This window comes from Myodes glareolus, chromosome 7, assembly GCF_982192425.1.
Source record: "Myodes glareolus chromosome 7, mMyoGla1.1, whole genome shotgun sequence".
In the NCBI taxonomy this organism is placed as follows: domain Eukaryota; kingdom Metazoa; phylum Chordata; class Mammalia; order Rodentia; family Cricetidae; genus Myodes; species Myodes glareolus.
The window spans coordinates 96,157,382-96,182,373 of NC_142032.1; the positions used below are offsets into that span (position 1 = coordinate 96,157,382).

At 38.6% G+C, this 24,992-nt stretch overlaps 1 protein-coding gene and 1 pseudogene across 1 annotated transcript; both read right to left on the minus strand.

The window, feature by feature from the left end:
- Positions 1-9,996: 9,996 nt before the first annotated feature.
- LOC125417103 (olfactory receptor 5P69) lies at positions 9,997-10,941 on the minus strand. Its single transcript, XM_087907667.1, has one exon. The coding sequence runs from the start codon at positions 10,939-10,941 to the stop codon at positions 9,997-9,999; it is 945 nt and encodes a 314-aa protein (XP_087763793.1).
- Positions 10,942-22,974: 12,033 nt separating this feature from the next.
- Positions 22,975-23,498, minus strand: LOC148121509 (small ribosomal subunit protein uS12 pseudogene; annotated as a pseudogene).
- Between the last annotated feature and the right edge of the window lie 1,494 nt (positions 23,499-24,992).

Consider the following 24,992-nt stretch of genomic DNA (forward strand, 5'->3'; position numbering starts at 1 on the left):
CAATAATCAAGTTTATATGGAAAAACAAAAAACCCAGGATAGCCAAAACAATCTTATACAATAAAGGAACTTCTGGAGGCATTACCATTCCTGACTTCAAACTCTATTACAGAGCAACAGTGTTGAAAACAGCTTGGTATTGGCATAACAACAGAGAAGTCGACCTATGGAATCGAATAGAAGACCCGGGTATTAACCCACAAACTTATGAACACCTTATTTTTGACAAGGGAGCTAAAGGTATACAATGGAAGAAGAATAGCATCTTTAACCAATGGTGCTGGCATAACTAGATGTCAACCTGTAGAAAAATGAAAATGGATCCATATCTATCACCATGCACAAAACTCAGGTCCAAATGGATTAAAGACATCAACATTAATCCGACCACTTTGAACCTGATAGAAGAGAAAGGGGGAAGTAGTCTTCAAGATATAGGTACAGGAGACTACTTACTAAGCAGATCCCCAGGAGCGCAGACAATAAGAGAAACAATGAATAAATGGGACCTACTGAAACTGAGAAACTTCTGTAAAGCAAAGGACACTGTCAGTAAGACAAAAAGGCTACCTTTGGACTGGGAGAAGATCTTCACCAACCCCTCATCAGACAAAGGTCTGTTCTCCAAAATATACAAAGAACTCAGGAAACTAGACACTAAAACCCTAATTCACCCAGTTAAAAAATGGGGTACTGATCTGAACAGTGAATTCACAACAGATGAACTTCAAATGGCCAAAAGGCACTTAAGGTCATGCTCAACCTCCTTAGCGATCAGGGAAATGCAAATCAAAACAACTTTGAAATATCACCTTACACCTGTCAGAATAGCCAAACTCAAAAACACCACTGATAGCCTATGCTGGAGAGGATGTGGAATGAGGGGAACACTCATCCATTGTTGGTGGGAATGCAAACTTGTGCAGCCACTGTGGAAATCAGTGTTGCGGTTTCTCAAGAAACTGGGAGTCAACCTCCCTCAGGACCCAGCAATTCCAATCTTGGGAATATACTCTAGAGATTCCCTAACATACTACAAAAGCATTTGTTCAACTATGTTCATAGCAGCACTATTTGTAATAGCCAGAACCTGGAAGCAGCCTAGGCGCCCCTCAATAGAAGAATGGTTAAAAAAGGTGTGGAACATATACACATTAGTGTTTTGCTCCGCGGTAAAAAACAATGACATCTTGAATTTTGCATGCAAATGGATGGAAATAGAAAACGCTTTACTGAGTGAGGTAAGCCAGACCCAAAAAGAGGAACACGGTATGTATTCACTCATAAGTGGATTCTAACCATAATTAAAGGTCTTTGAGCCTATTTTTCGTGATCCTAGAGAAGCTAAATAAGAAGATGAACCTGATGAAGATTATTTAGCTATCCGCCAGGAGGTAGGAAATAGACAAGAGTCCCAGGTAACCTCGGGTGCATGGGGCATGGGTGGGAGGGTTGTTGGAAGGGGAGAGGGTTAGAGAGAAGGGAGTAGGGGAGGAATGGGGAAAGCTTGGTGGACCTGGATGGGGGTGATTGAGGAAGGATGGCTATGGGATCAGGGAAGAATATATTTCAACGAAGGGAGTCATTTTAGGGTTTACAGGAGACTTGATTATATATGGGATCCCAGGTACAAGGAGAGATCCCCAGATTGTTCTCTGGACAGAGGAGAGGATGCCTGAACCAGCCTTGGCCCATAACCATACTGATGAATATTTTGCTTATCATCATAGATCCTTCATCTGGCGATGGATGGCGATACAGACAGAGACCCACATTGGAGCACCGGACTGAGCCCCCCAAGATCCAAATGAGGAGTAGAAGGACGAAGAAAATGAAAAAGGAAATAAGGACTGCGAGGGATGCTATCACCCACTGATACAAGGGGACGGATCTAATGAGAGTTTACCAAGGCCAGTTGGACTGGGACTGAACGAGGACGTGATCCAACCAGATTCTCTGAATGTGGCCGGATTCTCTGAATGTGGCTGAACTGGAGTCTTTCTGAAAAGCCATTGACAATGACACTGGGACTAGTTTCCTCTGCATATACTGGATTTTGGGGATCCAGTCTGTTTGGATACTCACCTTCCTGGACCTGGAGGGAGGGGGGAGGAACTTGAACTTCCCACAGTGCAGGAAACCCTGACTGCTCTTAGGGACAAAGAGGGAGGAGGAGAGGGAGTGGAGGGAGTGGGAGGGTGTTGGGAGGAGGGGTGTAAATGGAAACTTTTATAATTTAATAAAATTACTTTCTAAAAAAAAAAAGAGTCACTACTCTGCCATATAGGTTTTCCTTTCTTTTGTCCTGGTAGACTTTGGACTTTACTGGACCCCCTCCTTGGGATGCTGCCAAACTAGGTAGCTGGCTTGAAACCTACTCTGGCTTCTACTGTTCTATACAACAGTAGTCAGTTTTACTGTTCTTTATCATCTTAATCATCATTGGTTGTAGATTTGCTTAGACAACTGGAAGTTTTTAAAGGCTGGAATTATTTCAAAGGTGGGAGAGAGACAGACAGAGACACAAGGAGAGAGACAGTGAGTTTTTTCCCACATTAAAAATGAGAGACACAATTACTATGGGGAGAGCTAATTCTCTGAATAATTATACAATGCATTATTTAAAATTGGAACCATTAAATCAATTAAATGAAGAGACAATAAACTTAATAGGGATTGACATGATGTTAATTATCATCTTAATAATTTTGGAATATATTTAAAAAGGTTGGTTGATGTGAATGTTAATATACAGGCCTTCAAAAAACTTGTTAAAACATATAATATTAGATCCAGACAAAGGAATTTAAAGGAGAACCAATTTCAGCATTGCATTATAAGCTTGGAGAAGAACAGCCTAACGATTTCAGACAGTCCATGTTAATTTATCTAGTCACCAGAGAGGAACTGTCAAGTGACAGATATCTGTAAGGCTGTTTAAGTGCTCACTGGAATACTATGACAATATAAGATTTAAGGAGAGTCAAGGAAATGCTAGTTTAATATGGCATGCATTCACCTTGTGTGAAGCAGATGTTAAAGTTGTGGACAACTTGTAATATAATTTTCCCCCAAGACTAGAGACTCTTGATTATAACACTCTTGAATCATGGTCCTGAATTACAAGGAAAACCTGGTGGAAAGATGAGGCTAATGCTATTGAACTATGAAATAGGGGTAGAGGTACAGAGATCTCCCAAGACCAGCTTCTTAAAGACAGAGATTTTGCTAATGTATAAAGAAAAGCTCTATATGAAGACCTTTGTACAAATATGCATCCAAAGAAGGGGAAACTACCCAGAAAAAGTTACCAAGAAAAGGAATAGTCTGACCTAATGGGATCTGAAGTCTCCAAAAAGGTGATGTGATTCCACAATGATTCTACTAGGATGATGATAACACCATTAAGTTGAAAAACATCTCCTAAAGACTGGATTTGAACTACAAACTGTGCAGGATCATTTTGAAGTGGCTAGCTGAGGTGATACAGACTCACAGACTACTCTAGCCAGGACTTGACACATGTCCTTGAGACTTTCTCTTATGCAGAGACTGGACAACTAATGATACAGATACCACTGCCAGGACTTGACAATAAACCAAAACCTTTTCTCTTCAGAATCCTCTAAAGATGTTATTGCCCACAGAAGGAAGTAAGTAAATGTAAGAGCATGATGTCTACATTCACAAGAGGTAGGTGGGTAGTTTTTGTTGTTCGGTGGGTTATGGATATTTGTTACTGCAAAAATATGAATATTGTTTAGGGGGTTAGTTACAAGTTGTTATTGATAATGGTCATGGAAAAATTTGAGGAGAGGTGTTTAGATTCAGGGTTTTTGTTTTAAAAAGAAAAATGGGCAATACAGATATGAGATGATATAATGATAGACTGTTGAATTTACTCTGAAAATAAAATGGGGAATATAGACATAAGATTTAAGGTAGATTATTGAGCCTATTTTTGATCCAAAGAAGCAACTACTAGTTTTAAATATTGTACACTGAATTGCATTTTTATATTTATATAAATTTAAGATTACTTTTGCTAGAACATATTGTACATACATTTACAACCTTGTTCAAGGTATTGTGCCTATGCAATTAATTTAACAATTTAATGCAAATTTTTGGCCTTTGAAAATTATTATTACCAAAAATTTAAGATAATAAGGAAATGCAGGTTAGTAGTTTGTTACTTTTTACAATAAAACTTCTAGTCATATTAGGTATGTTTCAAGATCAAACAGATGTATTCTAGGTAGGCAGATGGTCTTCAAACACTTCAGAGAGCTGTAGAATATGGCATTTGATATGTTCTAATAACATACGTTCCTTTTATGACATTGAGACATTTCTGCTTTTGCAGCACAAATCTTCTTCAGAGAAGATAATGGCATCAAAGAAACTCCACATGAGGATTGTCTTCTTTGTGGTAAAAGTAAACTACTTCACAAGGAAGTACTCTTGCTTTGGCTGCTGATGATATGCTGTCCAAATTAGACAAGGAGAATGCAAAAGAGAATGAATGCCAAACATTTTAATGACAAGGTTGGATAGTCCTTCAAAAATCCTGCTTCATTTTTTTCTTTTTTTTCATTTATTTATAAAAAAATTCCACTTTCTCCCCTCCTCCCAATACCTCTCCACTCCCTCCACTTCCTCACCTCCTCCCTCTCCAGTACCAAGAGCAGTCAGGGACTCCTGCCCTGTAGGAAGTCCAAATTCCTCCGCCCTTCCTCCAGGTACAGGAAGGGGAGCATCCAAACAGACAAGGATCCCAAAAAGCCAGCACATGCAGACGAAACAAGACCCAGTGCCATTGTCAATTGCTTCTCAGTCAGCCTTCATGTCAGCCACATTCACAGAATCCGGTTTGATCACATGCTCCTTCAGTCCCAGTCCAGCTGGCCCTGGTGAGCTCTCACCAGACCAGTCCCCGTGTACCAGTGGGTGAACGCACCCCACACGGTCCTGACTTCCTCTTTCTTGTTCTCTGTCCTTCTGTTCCTCATTTGGACCTTGGGGACTCAGTCCAGTGCTCCAATGTGGGTCTCTGTCTCTATCTCCATCCATCGTCTGATGAAGATTCCTTCCGATCCTGCCTTCCTTGCCCACACTCTCCCTCCATCTGCTTCCCATCTGGACCCAGGGAGTCAAGTCCTGTGTTCCAATGTGTGTCTCTGTCTCTATCTCCATCCATCGCAAGATGAAGGTTCTATGGTGATATGCAAAACATTCATCAGTATGGTCATGGGCTAAGGCCAGTTCAGGTACCCTCTCCTCCGCTGCCCAGGGAACAATCTGGGAACCTCTCCTTGGGCCTGGGAACCCCTCCAGTATCAAGTCTCTTGCAAACCCCAAAATGACTCCCTTAGTTGAGATGCACACCTTCCCGCTCCCACATCCATCCTTCCTCCCTCCTCCCCATCCCACTCCCCCAAGCCATCCCCAATCCTCCCCCTCTCCCTTCTCTCCAACCATCTCCCCTTACTTCCACCTCCCCACATCCCTTTTTTTAATGATTTTATTCAGCTATACATTTTCTCTCCTTCCCCTTCCTGCCTCTCCCATGGTCTTCATGCTCCCAATTTAATCAGAAGATCTTGTCTTTTACTACTTCCCAGGGCCTGGCTATCCACCAGCGGGAGGATAGGCTCTCATGAAGAGAGACAGAGTCAGCCACAAGTTCTGACTCTGACTGGGGACAGAGTCAGCCACAAGTTCCACTCTGGGTATGGTAGCCTAGCAGGTTAACATCTCTCTCCCACAGAAAGCTGTAAGCACATGGCTGCAGGTATGCAAACACCCAGATCTGTACACATAAAATCTTAGCTAAGGCTGAAGTTTCATAATTAATAATAAGTTTCTGTGTCATTATTTGAGACTGGTAGATGAAAAGAAAGTCCTACTACACTGAAAAGCTGCATGAAAAGTAATCATGGTCAGATGTCCTTAGATAATTTTAACACCTATCATTTAAGGAGACTGACTAGGAAATGAACTCTAGATTTCCAAAAGGAAGAGATGACAAAAGTCAGTTATGTAAATAAGTAGAAAATAAGGAAGGCCACTACAGATGGAAAATATTAGTAGAAAACATTATGAATGTTAGTGGAGGACAAATCAAAAATGAGAGAGTGCAATCATTTCTTTGGCCCAGATGTGTTGAGTGAATTTTGTGATCCACACTATTCTCTTATTGAGGTTCAAAATTAAGTAAGAAAGCAGAGACTAGTGTATATAGCAGCACAATCTGTTACTGACACTGTGACCATTGCTATCATAGGAACAGACACTGTAAGTTTCAAGACCCAGGTAAAAGAGGTAGTTTCCTTAAGTTCACACAGAGAAGCTCTCCCCAATATCTTCTATTTCATCATTTAAAAAATTAATTTTTTTACTTTTTATATGTATTAGTACTTTGCTAGCAAGGGTACATACAATGCACATTAATATTTCCTACAGAAGGCAAAAGAGTGTGCTGAATCTAAATCTACCAGTCTTGGAATTACAGATAGCTGTGTGTCGCAATGTGAATTCTGGGAACAGAACCCAGGTCCTCTACGAGAGTAGAGTGAGTTCTTTATCACTAAACCATCTTTCTAGTCCATCCAATCTCCGCCTTAATTCTACTCTGTGTCCTTTTGTCTGGGAGTATTGTTGTCTGTCTTTCCTGATTATGTTTTTATGTTTCACTGAGAGCATGTGTGTGTGTTCTTAAGATCACAGATTATGTGTGTATTGGTTTTTGTTTCCCACCATGTAGATATGAGGTATCAAAGCCAGATTATCAGGCATGGTGGCAATGACTATACCTGCTTAGCATATGCTTCATCATCTTAATAGCTCTTATATTGGGAGATTTATACCTACCTTTCCTCCTAGACTTTAATCACTTCACAAACATTTTAAAATGTCTGGTAAAATTTTAAGCATTTGACTACACAATTTCTTAGAACTTTAGTCATGTAAGCCCCAAATTCTTGAACATAAAGATTAGCCTCCCCATAATCACTGAATGCACATCTCTTAGGTCAGCATGCTCAACTGTTTTTCTGAATTTTACATTAGGTATTACCTGGGCATGAATAGCTGAGAAATAATAAATTAATAATCAGTAAGAAACATTAATTTCCATATCAATGTAAATTTCTGAATTATTCATTACATAATTAAGGATAGTTTAGGAAGATGGCTGAAAGAAGCATTCAGAACAACTGTGTCTTTCTTCAAGAAAAAATTGTTTCAGGAACATTGTATTATCTTTGCAGTTACTTTACAAGATAAACATTGAGACATTAATTTCATCTGGATGTTTTTCCTGAGTATTTATTGTATTGTAGAACCAAGTAGACATTAAAGATATGTTTCTGAATGAAACAATTCTCATGAAAATCATACTTCACGGGAGAGTATACTAGAGAAGAAGCAACAGTGTAATCTTAGAAGGTGGTTGAGAAGAATAAATGGAGCTCACATAAAAGATAAAGTTAGTTGTGACAGGACTGGGTGGTCCCATGAACAAGTGATAGTTGAGCAGAAAACTAAGAAAGGCTTGTATGTTTGAAGATTGGGCAGAAAGCTTCCAGATTCAAAATTGCAGTATGGTCAAGATTATAACCTCTGGAAATGAAAAATAAGTCAGGGTAATGTAAAGAGGGAATCATGTTAAAACTTTAGAGTTTATTCTGACATGAATGGAAAAATTTAAATTTTTGAAATAGAAGTAGCCTAATATGCAACAGTCCAGGCAAGAGCAGTTTCTTGCCCAAATGGCTAAGCAACTCCGTAAGGAGCCTCTTCGATGCCCATCTTCCTCTTGAAGTAGATTGGTGTTGCCAGGAGCAGATGTGTCTCATAGTCATGAAAACCCTAAGTTATTAAAACATCAAATACCATATTCTGTAGTCTTTGCAAGATATGAAGAATGCCTATCGTACTGAAATATATCTCTATATATCTAGAAAATCTAACAAACACCACTACAAGTTTGACTATTATCAATGATTATCCATTAACAACCTATATTTCCTAGTTATACATTACATTTAAAAATGAACTACAGAATCACAATACCTTAATCAATATCAGAAATACATATAGATATAACAAAATTGACCTTAAAATTCATACCAAAGCAAATTATTCATATGTTGCATAAACTGGATACAAAGAACTCGCAGAAAGAGGACTGCTGAACTTGCCTAAAGGTGAGATAATTCTTTGGGGTTCCTGACTCATGAAAGTGCCTGCGAGACATTCTGCAGGACACAGCAGATAGTGACTGAACTGTCTTTGAATTTTCTGCTTCATGGAGATGTCTGCTGGATTCTATGGGCCTGTAGCCTAAAGATGGATGCCCCAACGGTACAAAAGAACTTTAGGTGACTGACCAGGCAGCGAGATGACTCTGTCATTTCTAGAGTTTGGAAGCTGCTTATTTCTTGTTTACTTAGATAATATTATATCCTTCTGGAGTCTTTGATGGAGTTGAAGAATGGTTAGTTATAGCTATAATTTTCCTTAATTATGATAAAAGATAAAATAGATATAGATATTGTAACTATAATTCTTGCTTTATAACTGTTTGCTATATGTAATTTTACTATGTTAACATGAAAGCCTTTCTTTTTTGTTTAAACAGAAAAAGGGGAAATGATGTAGGTGGGACTTCTGTATTTCTGTTGCTTTCATTGGTTAATTAATAAAGAAACTGCTTGGCCTGATAGGTCAGATCATAGATAGGCAGGGAAGACAGAATAGAATTGTGAGAGAAAGAAAGCAGAGGCAGGCAGTCGCCATGACTCTCCTCTCCAAGATGGATGCCGGTTAGACTTGTCCCAGTAAGCCACAGTCAAGTGGCAATACACATAAATAGAAATGGGTTGAATCAATACATAAGAGCTAGCAACAAGAGGTTATAACTAATGGGCCAGGCAGTTGTTAAGTGAAAAAAAAGTAGCCTAGTATAACTGTATTTTTAAATGTGTTATACAGAAACTTGTCTTGTCAACATTCAAGTACAATTACCACCATTCTGGAAAGACAAGCCTACTGGTGCTCCAGTGGCACAAATTTCATAAGAGTAAATATTAGCTATCTTATTAGATCTATGTGTAAGCTAGCAAGAAAATAATCTCGGCTAACATGATTCTCAAGACCAAAACCTGTACTAGACAGGACATAGGTGATAAGGAAGAACCCATTGTCATATTCCCCTGAATGGATATATTATTAAACTAACTTTAAATGACTTATGATATCTACATTAGTTCATCTCCAAACCCACATCACCACTACATTTTTTTTGCAGTAGATGGTAATTAATATACAACTGTGAGTGTGAAGAGAATTAGAGACCTTGGAAGGCTCAACAGTATATGTGTATCATACACCCTTATCTCCAAGGTCAAGAATCACTATAATAGAGTAATTGGAAAGATTGTAAGAGCCAGAGGTGGTTGATAACTACAAATAAACAATGTTTTCAGGACACAACAGAACTGTTACAGATATTTATCCTTGTTGCCTGTGTCAGGATGGACAAGGTCAAATCATACAAAGTCCCAGCATGAAGAGGGGACATGAGCATGAAGTCTACCTGTAGCTGAGGTTTTGGCAATTGTTATATTCCAGATGATGAGTCATTTTTAATGGTGTAGCTTTCTATGTTTCATGGAAATATATATACCAAAGTATGTACAGGTAGCACAACTTATGTTTCATAAAAAAGAAAAATCAGGTATATAGAAGAGGGATTTATAAGTGGAAGGTTTGTGAGAGAATCTGGAAACAATAAAATACATTGTATGTTTTCAAAGACACATTTTGAAGTATAAAAAGAGAAATGGAATAATTACAATATCAAAATATACTGGGAAAACAGAGAGGAGAACAAAAGTTATAACAAGAAATCTAATAATATACCTGAGCTAACGGTCCCATTGGTATTGAATAGTTATCGTTATATTAAGTTTTATAAAACAATAGATTTCATTAAGAAAATATTTTCTTATGAAGCTGTCTCTTCAGAGCACCTTTAATCTCATTATTCCTGAGGCTGTAAATGAGGGGGTTTAACATCGGAATTACCACCATGTAGAAGACAGACAACACCTTGTTCTGGTCTGTGGAGTAGCTGGACTTGGGCATCACATAGATGAAAGTGACGGTCCCATAGTAGAGAGTGACTGCAGTGAGGTGGGAGGTGCAGGTGGAGAAGGCCTTCTGACGGCCCTCAGTGGAGCGCATCTTTAGAATGGTGATGAGGATGTAGGTGTAGGAGACAACAATGACAAGGACTGTGATCATGGTTACTGATCCAGCAGAAAATGAGGTAACAACTGCAGAGACACTGACATCAGAACAGGAGAGTTCCACTAAAGGAGCAAAATCACAGAAAAAGTGATTGACTCTGTTTGGTCCACAGAAAGCAAAAGAAAGAAAGGAAAGTGTGAAGGAGGTATCATTGAGAAAACCCCCTAGGTAAGATCCTGCAACCAACTGAATGCAGACTTGTGTGGACACTTTGGTTGAATAAAGCAGTGGGTTGCAAATTGCTACGAAGCGATCATAAGCCATGGCAGCCAGAAGGAAGCATTCAAGTGTCCCAAAAAAAGCAGCTGAGCCTAACTGTATATAACATCCAAGATATGAGATGGTACTTTGAATTTCCAGGAAGTTGACAAACATATTGGGTGTGACAGAAGATGAGAGGCCTATGTCAGTAGAAGCCAAGTGACTCAGAAAAATGTACATGGGGTGATGGAGCTGGGAAGAGACTCTAATGAGAAGGATGGTGCTGAGGTTCCCAAACACGGTCACCAGGTAGATGCACAGGATGATGATGAAGAGGATGACTCTAAGGACTGGGTCATCTGTCAAGCCCAATAAAATGAACTCTGTCACTGCAGTGTGGTTCCCATCCTCCAGGCTAGCCATGGGGTAGTGTAGCTCCTGACAGAACCAGACTATGATTGACAAATTACAGGACAGCATTTAAAAATAGATCACTTCACTTCATTTAATCATACATCGAGTGCATTACTAACTATTATAAAAATATATTTTAAAATTGGATCTACAATGGATGTTTTACCTGGGTTTTGATAATTCATACATCTGTGTACAATAATTCCTTCAGAATTATTGAAGTAGAAATGTTAGAAATTTGCTACAAAGAATAAATAACTTTCATTTACACATATTTAGTGTAAAACATTATGTTTGTTTTCTGAACCACCCCTTCACACAAATAAATCCATAAATAAATATAAAATACTGTCTATCTTAAGATAATAGCAATATACTTTATAAATATAACAAAATGTAAGAGTAGACAATTTGAAGAGTTAAATAATGGCTAACTTTTATTAAATGCTTATTACATCTCCAGCACAGGATTTAAAATATATTGTACATTTTCTATTCTTTTTCTATTAAATATCATTACATTTTTATCAGTTCCATTTTATAACACAAACGTACTTTAAGATTTGTAAGGTTTATACAATAATTAACCAAATTATTGGGCTTCAGAGATGGTTCAGTAATTAAGAGCACTTGTTGCACTTGCAATGAACCCGGGTCTAATCCCCAGTACTCACGTGGTTTCTCACAGCAGTCTGAGGTTCTAGTTCTGAGGATCTAATGCCCTCTTCCGGTCTTCACAGACACCAGGCATGTATGTGGTGCACCTACATATACACAGACAACATTCATAAACATAAAGTCAAAATGCAAATCTTTTAAAAGGTACAGTAGATATAAGTACTAGTTATGTTGAATTCAGAGTATTCCTTTTAGTAACCACACATAATTATGTGTGGCCAAGCAATTGAGTTCACAATCAAATTAAGGACAGACATTAGAGTGGCATTTCTACTTTCCAATGGTTAATACATCTTGAGGTGCTTCGCTAGTGACACTGGTCACAAAGTCTATCATTTCTGTAAGTAAGGTCATGTCTTAATCAATTTTTAAAAAGAATATAAATTTTCTTATTAGAACTGAGAAGAAATTAAACAGAGATCACACTAAAATTGCAAATGTAACTTCCTGTTGTAAGTTCATCAAAAATTTTAAATATTTCTAAATAGATCATTTTTCTTTAAAGTACCTTGAAATATCAATTTCATCATCATGTTAAATATGAACAATATTTTGCATGCTATTACTAATTTTTTATTAAAACACACCAAATGATTTCCCAGTCTCACAGTGTTTTCTAACAGGAGTGTGATGGGATAAATTCACATGACTTTCAACAGAGGACACTGATCAATAAATATTTATTATGAAGGTTCATCTAGCATGGCACAGATTGACTATAATCCCTCACAAAGCATTTAAAAGCAAGCAAACTTGTCAGTCTTTGGCTGAATGTGATTACAAATTTGAAGTTACGTTGGTTTCTGGCTTTACTAATGGATTGGTAAATAAGGAATCTTTGAAAACTTGGAGGTAGTTGGGAGGAATGTAGGAATGGGAAACTGGGCAAGATGTAGTGTAGAGAGAAGAATCTATTTTCAATAAAATGAAAATGGAAAACTTCATTTTACATCCAATCATTCTGAATAATTCACCTATGAAAATATAAGGTGGTTCAATAAATGTATTTTTAATTTCCTTCTTCTATATGATCACTTTATTTCATCTGACTGGTTTCTCCACTATAGTTTATAAATGCAATACATTTTCAAAGAATAAAGTATCTCCATTTACCAACAAAGTCAAAATCTTACCTCTTGTAGTAAGAATTCATTTCAAAGTAAGAAGTTAAAAATCTCTATGATTTTATACCTACAAAGCTGTCTGCACTGCTATTACCAAGGATATGTCCCTGGTGAGGTTAAGAATTTCAGCATGATTATAAATCATCAGGGATCATTACTTCCTTCCCACTGAGTATGGAACACAATATTTCACACAATATAATTAATTTCCAAGGAGTCACCTGTCACTCTCAAGTGATCTCTTGTTTCCTTGTTATGTGAGTATTGGTGCACTTTCACTTGGCACTTATGGGAGGTACATGATCACAATTATCTTAGGTAAATATTTGAACAAGTTGTTATTTGATTCAGTTTAGTTCATATTAAAATATTTTAATCATTAAAATACCTTTTTCAATTTGGGTACTTGGTGAATTACATTTATTGATTTTTGTGTATTGAACCATCCTTGACTCTCTAGGATAAAATCTACTTGACCGTTGAATGAATACACAGAACTGACCATTCCGTAGTATGGTTGAGGAGAATGGTTTTATTGTAGAGGTAAGGAGGAGCACAACCAAAGACATCTGGTAAGTTCCAAACTGAACTAGACAATTGGACTGAACTAGATGATGAGAAGGCCAGGAGAGGGGTATGAGAAGAAGATCAAAAAGAGGGAAGAGGAAAAAGGAACAAAGGGAGGTGAGTCCACGGCAGAACCAGGATAACACATAGGCAAAATGGCTGAGTTATAGAGGAAAGAGAAGTTGGGAATAGGAAAGTGAAGATCAGGATCTGGAGAAGTTTAGTTAGAGGGTGGGTTATGCCATCTAAGTTGGTTCCATAAACAGGCATTTGTGAGTAGGAACTGAGAGAACCTAGACACTCGAATAGACCTTTAAACAATAATAGGAATCACAGGCAGAAGTTAATGGAAGAGTCGTAAGCCCCTTTAGCCAGAAATAAGATGAATGACTCATTTTATCAAGTATAAACTATCTTTTTTTAAAAAATATTATCTGCATTTATTTTATGCTGAATTTATTATCTTGCCATAAGCTTTAGTTTCTTTAGTTTCTTCTGCAATATCTTTCTCATCAGTGCAACCTCTACTCTTTCTTTGATCATTATCAGTGAGGATCATATCAATATGGCAGGAGTAGCTCATGTATAGATTAATTTGGCCGTGAGCTCTTCAGTTCACTGGTGTATCTTAAATGCTTTGTTCACTTGGATGTGTTCAATGACCAAAGGATCTACTTTATCGAAATCCTTCAGCATTATTCTCTATATTTTAAGCATGTGCAACACAAATTCAGCACTCTTTTTTGGCCACTGATCCTGTATCCAGCCCCACTGTTTGACCTGGGCACACCTCCCCATCCCACTATTATACCACTGGAATGTCACACATTTGTTTCTTCATAGTGACATCTTTCAGATATTCAGTGACTTTTTGACTATGCATATGCTTAATAGTCTGGACAGTTTCACAGGTGTTCTTAGTATGAACCTGAACTTGATCCTCCTGATGTGCATAATACCATATGATTTTCAGGGGCAAGAGATCATTTTCACAGATCACTTAGAGGAAGAGCAGGAACTATCTTCTTTTTTTGTTTCAAAGACTTTTATTTCTTTTTTTAATTTTTAAAATTTACTTATTTATTTATTTATAAAAATTTCCACTTCCTCCCCTCCTCCCAATACCCTCCCACTACCTACACTCCCTCTCCTCCTCCCTCTCCAGTCCTAAGAGCAGTCAGGGTTTCCTTCCCTGTGGGAAGTTCAAGTTCCTCCCCCCTCCCTCCAGGTCTAGAAAGGTGAGCATCCAAAACAGATAAGGATCCCAAAAAGCCAGTACATGCAGACGAAACAAGACACAGTGCCATTGTCAATAGCTTTTCAGTCAGCCCCTTGTCAGCCACATTCAGAGAATCCGGTTTGATCATATGCCCCTTCAGTCCCAGTCCTGTTGGTCTTGGTGAGCTCTCATTAGATCAGTCCTCTTGTATCAGTGGGTGAACGCACCCCTCGTGGTCCTGACTTCCTTGTCCATGTTCTCCCTCCTTATTTTCCTCATTTGGACCTTGGGGGCTCAGTCCAGTGCTCCAATGTGGGTCTCTGTCTCTATCTCTATCCATCGTCAGATGAAGGTTCCCTCTGATCCTGCCTTCCTTGCTCACATTCTCCCTCCTTCGACTTCTCATTTGGACCTAGGGAGTTGAGTCCAGTTTTCCAATGTGTGTCTCTGTCTCTATCTCCATCCACCGCCAGATGAAGGTTCTATGGTGATATGAAAAATATTCATCAGTATTTTTATGTGCCAAGGCCAGTTCAGGCACCCTCTCCTCTGCTTCCCAGGGAACAATCTGTGGACCTCTCCTTGGCTTTGGGAACTCCTGTAGAATCCAGTTTCTTGCAAAACCTAAAATGACTCCCTTAGTTGAGATACAAACTTCCCTGCTCCCATATCCATCCTTCCCCCCCATCCCATTCCCCCAAGCTATCCCCAATCCTCTCGCCTTCCCCCTTCTCTCTAACCGTCTCCCCTTACTTCCACCCCCCATCCCCCGTGCACCCATTTGCCTGGCAATCTTATCTACTTCCAATATCCAGGAGGATAACTATATGATTTTCTTCAGGTTCACCTTCTTATTTAGCTTCTCTAGGATCACGAATTATAGGCTCAAAGTCCTTTAATTATGGCTAGAATCCACTTATGAGTGAGTATATACCATATTCCTCTTTTTGGGTCTGGGTTACCTCACTCAGTAAAGCGTTTTTTATTTCTGACCATTTGCATGCAAAATTCAATATGTCATTGTTTTTCGCCACTGAGTAAAATTCTAATGTGTATATGTTTCACAACTTTTTTAACCATTCTTCTATTGAGGGGCACCTAGGTTATTTCCAGGTTCTGACTATTACAAATAGTGCTGCTATGAAGATAGTTGAACAAATGCTTTTGTGGTATGATAGGGAATCTCTTGGGTATATCCCCAAGAGTAGAATTGCTGGGTCCTAAGGGAGGTTGACTCCGAGTTTCTTGAGAAACCGGCACACTGATTTCCACAGTGGCTGCACAAGTTTGCATTCCCACCAACAATGGATGAGTGTTCCCCTCACTCCACATCCTCTCTAGCATAGGCTATCAGTGGTGTTTTTGAGTTTGGCTATTCTGACAGGTGAAAGATGATATCTCAAAGTTGTTTTGATTTGCATTTCTCTGATCGCTAAGGAGGTTGAGCATGACCTTAAGTGCCTTTGGGCCATTGGAAGTTATTCTGTTGAGAATTCTCTGTTCAGTTCAGTACCCCATTTTTAATTGGGTTAATTAGAGTTTTAGCATCTAGTTTCTTGAGTTCTTTATATATTTTGGAGATTAGACCTTTGTCTGATAAGGGGTTGGTGAAGATCTTCTCCCAGTCGGAAGGTAGACATTTTCTCTCACTGACAGTGTACTTTGCTTTACAGAAGCTTCTCAGTTTCAGAAGGTCCCATTTATTCATTGATTCTCTTATTGTCTGTGCTTCTGGGGTTCTACTTAGGAAGTGGTCTCCTGTGTCTATGCCTTTTACATTACTTCCCACTTTTTCTTCTATCAGGTTCAAAGTGGTCATATTAATGTTGAGGTCTTTAACCCATTTGGACTTGAGTTTTGTGCATGGTGATAGATATGGCTCTACTTTCATTCTTCTACAGGTTTAAATCCAGTTTTGCCAGCACCATTTGTTAAAGATGCTATCCTTCTTCCATTGTATACCTTTAGCTCCCTTGTCGAAAATCAGGTGTTCATAGGTTTGTGGGTTAATGTCTGGGTCTTCTATTCGATTTCATAAGTCGACTTCTCTGCTCTTATGCCAATAACAAGCTGTTTTCAATACTGTCACTCTGCAATAGACTTTGAAGTCAGGGATGGTTATTCCTCCAGAAGTTCCTTTATTATATAAGATTGATTTGGCTATCCTGAGTTTTCTGTTTTTCCATATAAAGTTGATTATTGTTCTCTCAAGATCTGTGAAGAATTTTGATGGGATTTTGATGGGGATTGCATTGAATCTATAGATTGCTTTTGGTAGAATTGCCATTTTAACTATGTTGATACTCCCAATCCGAGAGCAAGGGTGATCTTTCCATTTTCTGGTATCCTCTTCAATTTCTTTCTTCAAAGACTTAAAGTTCTTGTCAAATAGGTCTTTCACTTCCTTGGTTAGAGTTATCCCAAGATATTTTATGCTATTCATGGTTATCGTGAAAGGTGATGTTTCTCTGATTTCCCTCTCTGCTTCTTTTTCCTTTGTGTATAGGAGGGCAACTGATTTTTTGGAGTTGATCTTGTATCCTGCCACATTACGAAAGGTGTTTATCAACTGTAGGAGTTCTTTGGTAGAGTTTTTGGGGTCGCTTATGTACACTATCATATCGTCTGCAAATAGCGAAAGTTTAACTTCATCCTTTCCAATTCGAATCTCCTTGATCCCCTTATGTTGTCTTATTGCTATTGCTAGAACTTCAAGCACTATATTGAAGAGGTTTGGGGAGAGTGGACAGCCTTGTCGTGTTCCTGATTTTAGTGGAATGGCTTTGAGTTTCTCCCCATTCAGTTTCATGTTAGCTGTCGGCTTGCTGTAAATAACTTTTATTATATTTAGGTATGATTCTTGTATCCCCAATCTCTTCAACACTTTTATCATAAAGGGGTGTTGAGTTTTGTCAAATGCTTTTTTAGCATCTAATGAAATGACCATATGGTTTTTTTCTTTCGGTTTATTTATATGATGGATTACATTGATAGTTTTGCATATGTTGAACCAACCCCACGTCTCTGGGATGAAGCCTACTTGATCATAATGGATAATTTTTCTAATGTGTTCTTGGATTCGGTTTGCCAGTATTTTGTTGAGAATTTTTGCGTTGATGTTCATGAGTAAGATTGGCCTGTAATTCTCTTTTTTGGTTGTGTCTTTATGTGGTTTTGGTATCAGGGTAACTGCAGCTTCATAAAAAGAATTTGGCAATGACTCTTCTGTTTTATATTGTGAATTCCATTAAGGAGTATAGGTATTAGCTCTTCTTCGAAGTTCTGGTAGAATTTTCCATTGAAACCATCTGGTCCTGGACTTTTTTTGGCAGGGAGGTTTTTGATAACAGCTTCTAATAATTTGCAACTAACAGGCATATTTAGATTGTTCAACTGGTCTTATTTAACTTTGGTAAATGGTACTTATCTAAAAACAAGTCCATTTCTTGTACCTTTTCCAACTTTGTTGCATATCAGCTTTCGTAGTAAGATCTAATGATTCTCTGAATTTCCTCTGTGTCTGTGGTTATGTCCCACTTTTCATTTCTGATCTTATTAATTTGCATGTTCTTTCTCTGCTGTTTGATTACTTTGGCTAGGGGTTTGTCAATCTTGTTGATTTTCTCCAAGAACCAACTTTTTGTTTCATTGATTCTTTGGATTGCTTTCTGTGTTTCTATTTTGTTGATTTCAGCCCTCAGTTTGATTATTTCCATTCTTCTCCTCCTCCTGGGTGAAGACTGTTTCTTTTTTTTCCAGAACTTTCAGGTGTGCTGTTAAGTCTCCAATGTGTACTTTCTCCGTTTTTTTTAAATTGAGCACTTAGTGCTATAAACTTTCCTCTTAGCACTGCTTTCATTGTGTCCCATAGGTTTGAGTATGTTGTGTCTTTATTTTCATTAAAATTAAGGAAGACTTTAATTTCTTTCTTTATTTCTTCCTTGACCCAGGGATGATTCAGTAGTTGACTGCTCAGCTTCCATGAGTTTTTAGGCTTTCTGGGGTTAGAATTGTTGTTGAATTCTAATTTTATTCCATGGTGATCTCACAAGACACAGGTGGTTACTAATATTGTTTTGTATCTGTGGAAGTTTGCTTTGTTACCAAGTATGTGGTCAATTTTTGAGAAGGTTCCATGAGCTGCCGAGAAGAAGGTATATTCCTTCCTATTTGGGTGGAATGTTCTATAGATATCTGTTAAGTCCATTACCTCTATTAATTCTCTTATTGCTCTGTTGGGTTTCTGTCTGATTGACCTGTCCATTGGTGAAAGAGGTGTGTTAAAATCTCCTACTATTAGTGTGTGTGGTTTGATGACTGCCTTGAGTTCTAAAAGTATTTCTTTTACATAAGTAGGTGCTTTTATATTAGGGGTATAGATATTCAGGATTGAAACTTCCTCCCAATGAATTGTTCCTGTTATGAGTATAAAATGTCCATCTCCATCTCTTCTGTTTGATTTTAGTTTGAAGTCAATTTTGTTGGAAATTAGAATGGCTACACCTGCTTGTTTCTTAGGTCCGTTTGCTTGAAAAACCTTTTCCCAAATCTTTACTCTGAGTAGATGTCTGTTTTGTGGTTGAGGTACTTTTCTTGCAAACAACAGAATGTTAAATCCTGTTTTCGTATCCAATCTCTTAGCCCATGTCTTTTTATAGGTGGGTTGAGTCCATTAATATTAAGTGATATTAATGACCAGTGGTTGTTGACTCTGGTTATTTTTTTTCTTTTTTTTGTGTAGTAGAGTTTTTGTGTTTCCCTTCTTTGAGTTGTGCTTGTGAAGGGTTGCTAGATGTCTGAGTTATTGTAGGCTTTGTTGGCAATGTTAGATTTCTTAGGTTGCGATTTTCCTTCTATTACTTTCCGTAAGGCTGGATTTGTGGCTACAAATTGTTTAAATTTGTTTTTATCATGGAATATTTTGTTTTCTCTATTGATAGTGAATGATAGCTTGGCTGGGTATAGTAGTCTGGGCTTGCAACCATGGTCTCTTAGTTTCTGCAGTACCTCTATCCAGGATCTTCTGGCTTTCATTGTTTCCATAGAGAACTCCAGTGTAAGTCTGATAGGTTTACCTTTATAAGTTACTTGACCTTTTTCCTTTGCAGCTCTTAATATTCTTTCTTTAATCACTGTGTTTTGTGCTTTGATTATTATATGGCGAGGGGATTTTTTTTTGATCCAGTCTATTCTGTGTTCTGTATGCTTCTTGAACCTTCATAGGAATATCGTTCTTTAGGTTGGGAAAGCTTTCTTCTATAATTTTGTTGAATATATTTTCTAGGCCTTTGATCTGCAATTCTTCTCCTTCTTCAAACCCTATTATTCTTAGATTTGGTTTTTTTAATGTGTCCCAGATTTCTTGAATGTTTTGTGATGAGAATTTGTTGGATTTGCTGTTTTCTTTGATTTCAGCCTTTATTTTCTCTATGCCATCTTCAGAATCTGAGATTCGTTCTTCTATCTCTTGTATTCTATTGGTTATGCTTGATTCTGTACTCTCTGTTAGTTTACCTAGATTTTCCATATCCAGCCGGCCCTTGGTTTGTGTTTTCTTCATTGCCTCCATTTCAGTTTTCAATTCTTGAACTGTTTCCTTTACCTGTTTGATTGTTTTTTCTTGATTTCCCGGGGTATCGTTTACCGATTTACTCATTTCTTCAAATCTTTTGTTATACTTCTCATCCAATTCTTTAAGGGAGTTATTCATATCCTGTTTAAGGGACTCTATTGCTTTCATAATGGCACTTTTTTCCACTTCTTCTAGATTAAGGTGTTCAAGTCCTTCTGTTGTAGGGTCACTGGGATCTGATGTTTTCATGTTGTTTTTCAGATTGTTGGAGGAATTCTTGCCTTGGCACCTGTCCATCTCTTCCTTCAAATGCTCTCTATTGGATCTTCTGATACTGGGTCAGTTTCCCTTGTTGGGCAGGGACCTCACTGACAGAAGGCCTACCTTTCCACAGACAGGCTATTGAAACACAGGAATTCCCTCCTGCTGGGTTGCACTTACAGCCCAGTCCCAGCTCACAAGGCAGCTGAGCTGGGGGATTTTTTGGCCCCAGGGGGAAGGGAGGAATTAAAGAAGGGTTACCTTGGTAAAAGCTGGGATGGAATAGGTGGCCAGAGAACTTAGCATGGTGGAGCCACCCCTGCAGAGTGACCAGGGAGTCAAGGGGGTCAGGGAATGTCTGAACTCCTGCTTGCAGGGCTTATGCCATGGGTCAGGAGCAAACTCACCCCTCCAATGGATATCTGCTAGAGCATCAGTGTCCCTTGCTGGCCAGGAATCTCGCTGAACTGACATGGGGCCTACCTTTCTTCAGGCAGTCTATTGAAACACAGGAACTCCCTCCTGCTGGGTTTTGCTTACAGCCCAGTCCCAGCATGCAAGGCATCTGAGCTGGAAAATTTTATGGCCCCAGAAGGAAGGGAGGAATAAAACAAGGGGTACCTGGGTGAAAGCTGGGTAGGATAGGAGGCGAGAGCTTAGCAGGGTGGTGCTGCCCCTGCAGAGTGACCAGTTAGTCAAGGGAGTCGGGGAATGTCTCAGTTGTAAAGTTTTAAATGTTCTGTTAATTTACTAGTGTGAGATTTTTCCAGTTTCTTTATGTAGGCATTTAGGGCTATGAACTTGCCTCTTAACACTGTTTTCATTGTGTCCCCTAAATTTGGGTATGTTGTGTGGTAATTTTCATTGAATTTTAGGAAGTTTTAAATTTTTTTTTATTTCTTCCTTTACCCATTCATGATTCAGGTGAGCATGATTTAATTTCCATTTGTTTGTGAATTTTCTGGAATTAGTGTTGCTGTTGACTTCTAGTTGTAAACTATGGTGATCTAATAAGATGCATTGGGTTATTCGAATTTTTTTGTATTTGTTGAGGTTTGTTTTGTTACTGAGTGTGTGGTCAGTTTTTAGAAGGTTCCATATGATGCAGAGAAGAAAGAATATTATTTTCTGTTTGGATGGACTGTTCTATAGATGTCTGTTAAGTCCATTTGAGTCATAACATCTGTTAGTTTTCTCATTTCTCTGTTCATTTTTTTGTCTGTTTGACCTGTCCTGTGGTGAGAGGGGTGTGTTGAAGTCTCCCACTATTAGTGTGTGGGCTTTAATGTATGACTTAAGCTTTAGAAGTGTTTCTTTGATATATCAAGGTGCCCTTGTATTTGGGACATAGATGTTCAGTATTGAGATCTTGATGGATGTTTCCTGTGACTAATATGAAATGACCTTCTTCGTCTCTTTTGACTGATTTTAGCTTAAATTCTGTGTAGTTAGATGTTAGGATAGCTATACCTGCTTGTTTCTTAGGCCCATTTGATTGGTATATATTTTCCCAACACTTTACTTTTAGACAATGTCTGTCTTTGAGGTTGAGATATATTTCTTGTATGCAGAAAAAGGATGGATTCTGTTTTTGTATCCAATCAGTTAGCCTGTGCCTTTTTATAGGTGAGTTGAGTCCGTTCACATTAAGAGATATTAATGACCAGTGATTGCTATCTCCTGTTAATTTGGTTTTCATTGTTGGTGACGTTAATTTGTGTGTTCTTTCCTTCTTTGGGATTTCCTGCTATGAGATCATCAATTGTCTGTGTTTTTGTTGGTGTAGCCAACTTAACTGGGCTAGAGTTTTTATTCTAGTACTTTGTATAGGGCTGGGTTAGTGAAATCTAGTTTTGTCATGAAATATCTTGTTTTGTTCTTCTATGGTAATTAAAAGTTTTGCTGGGTATGGCAGTCTGGGCTGGCATCCGTGGTCTCTTAATGTCTGCATAAGGCTTGACCACGACCTTCTGTCTTTCATTGTTTCCAATTAGAAGTCAAGTGTGATTCTTACAGGTCTACTTTTATATGTTACTTGACATTTCTCCTTTTCAGCTCTTAATATTCTTTCTTTACTATGTACGTTTAATGTTTTGATTATTATGTGGTGAGAGGACTGTTTTTGGATCCAGTCTATTTGGTGTTCTGTAGGGTTCTTGTATCTTCATAGGCATATCTTTCTTTATATTGGGAAAGTTTTCTTCTACGATTTTGTTAAGTATATTTTCTGTGCTTTTGAGTTGAAATTCTTCTCCTTCTTGTATACCTATTATTCTTAGATATGGCCTTTTTATGGTGGTCCATATTTCCTGGATATTTTGGGTTATGCTTTGTTAGACTTAATGTTTCCTTTTACTGATGAATCTATTTCCTCTCTTGTATCTTTAGCACTTGAGGTTCTGTCTTCCATTACTTGTATTCTGCAGTTCATGCTTGTGTTTGTGGTTCCTGATCATTTTCTCATGGTTTGTTTCTATAATTCCCTTGGCTTGTGTTTTCTTTACTGTCCCTCTTTCAGTTTTCAAGTCCTGAATAGTTTCTTTCTTATGGTTGATTTCTTTTTTTTTTCTTTAAATGATTTGTTGATGTCTTCCAATTTTTTCTTTCGGTTTTTCCCTCCATTTCTTTTTTTTTTTCTCATAATAGGAAAATTTATTACTGTGCTTCCACTGTCAAAATTTAGGATCTTGGTCTTTCCTTCTTGCCTTTGTACAGGGCCAAAAGGGACACATTGGCTACTTTAACAACCTTAAAGCGGACACCAGGGATATCACCTACAGCATGACCCTTTCGACCAAATCCAGCAACCAGAACTTCATTGTTTTCCTCAATGAAGTTCAAGCAACCATCATTGGGCACGAAAGCTGTGATCTTCTTGCCGTTCTTTATGAGCTGCACCCTGACACACTTCCTGATAGCAGAATTTGGCTGTTTGGCTTCAACTCCTACTTTTTCCAGCACGATTCCCTTGGCATGAGAGGCACCTCCAAAAGGATTGGCCTTCAGGGCTGTGCCCAAGTGGGCTTTCTTGTATTGTTTATCATGCCACTTCTGGTCCCGTCGGTGGCTGCGGAGCTTCCTGGCAGTACGGAGACCACGACACTTGCCCATCTTGCCGACGCCATGGGCCCCAGAGAAAAAAAAGAAAAAAAGAGCTTCCCTCCATTTCTTTAAGGGAATTTCTCATTTCTTCTTTAAGAGTTTCAAACATTCCCTTGAAGTTGTTTTCACTTCATTTTCTTCTGATCCGTCTATATTTGGTTGTTCAGGTCTTGATTTTGTAGGATCTTTAGGTTTTCTGGTGATGTATTGCTGTTTGTGATTTTGCATGTGTTTTTACCTTTTCTACTCATCTTTTTCTCTTATAGATATGGTTAATGCTATCTGAGATTTTGTTGAATAATCTTCTAGGTGCCAGTAAATCCAAAGCTCAGATGGTTGTTGCTTGTGGTAAGTCAGTGCCATAGTTCTAGTTACTCTACTGGTTACTCTGGGTTCCTGGAGACAGCTCAGTGCTCCTGTGCATTGCTCTGGATTCTTGGAGTTTGCTGTCTCAGACCTGCTTTCATCTAGGTTGCCGTCTTTGCCCTGTTTCTGTAAGTCTTGGTCTGGATTGCTTCCTATAGAAGTTCCTGGGTTGGAGTTGGTCCTGCAAAGGTTTCTGGCTCCAGTCTACTGCCTCGAAGTTCCCAGGCTCGGGTGCACCCAGAACCACAAAGGACCTGGCTCAGGCTTACTCCCTTAGAGGTCCTAGACTCAAGCTCGTACCTGCAGAGGCTTCAGGTTTCTGCCTATTCCCTTTGATGTCCCAGACCAATGTCCAGACCCACAGAGGTTATGGCTCAGGCCCACTCCATCTGAGATCCCAAACTCACACCTGGCCCTGCAAAGATCTCTGGTTCCTGCCTATTCCCTCAGAGGTCCCAGCTTCAATCACACCCAGACTGCAGAGGTCCTGGCTCAAGCCTAGTTTTTGGGAGGTCCTAGACTCACACCCAGATCCACGGGGGTCCTGGCTTATATCTACTACCTTCAAGGTCCCAGGTTCACATCTGGACCCTCATCACTCTCTTGACTCTGGCTTACTTGCTCAGTGGTTACTCCTTTTATCTGTTCATGTGGAGATAGCTGACTCTGGATCTGGTCGCTGGCTCAATCCTGCTGCCAGTATCGTGGAACTGGGTTAGCTCCCAGGACTGGATTTGTTCCTGGTTTCTGCTCCTGGTGGAGCTTGCTTCTTCAGGCCTAGTAATATTTCTTTTAGTAATGTGGGTGCCTTTGTATTTGGGGCATAGATGCTCAGAATTGAAACTTCCTCTTGATGTATTTTTCCTGTGATGAATATTAAATGTTTTTTAGTTTTTATTTTCATTGTCTATTATTAGATATTAGGATAGCTACAGTGGCTGGTTTCCTTGATCCATTAAAAAAATCTTAATTTTTTACTCTGAGGTAAACACTGTCTTTAAGGTTGAGGTATGTTTCTTGTATGCAGCAAAAGGATGGATTCTGTTTCATATCCAATCATTTACCCTGTTTTTTTTTTAATACGAGAATTTAGTCTATTTACTAATGGATATTAATGGCCAGTATTTGCTAGTCCTTGTTATTTTTGTTTTTGTTGGTGGTGATGATTTTG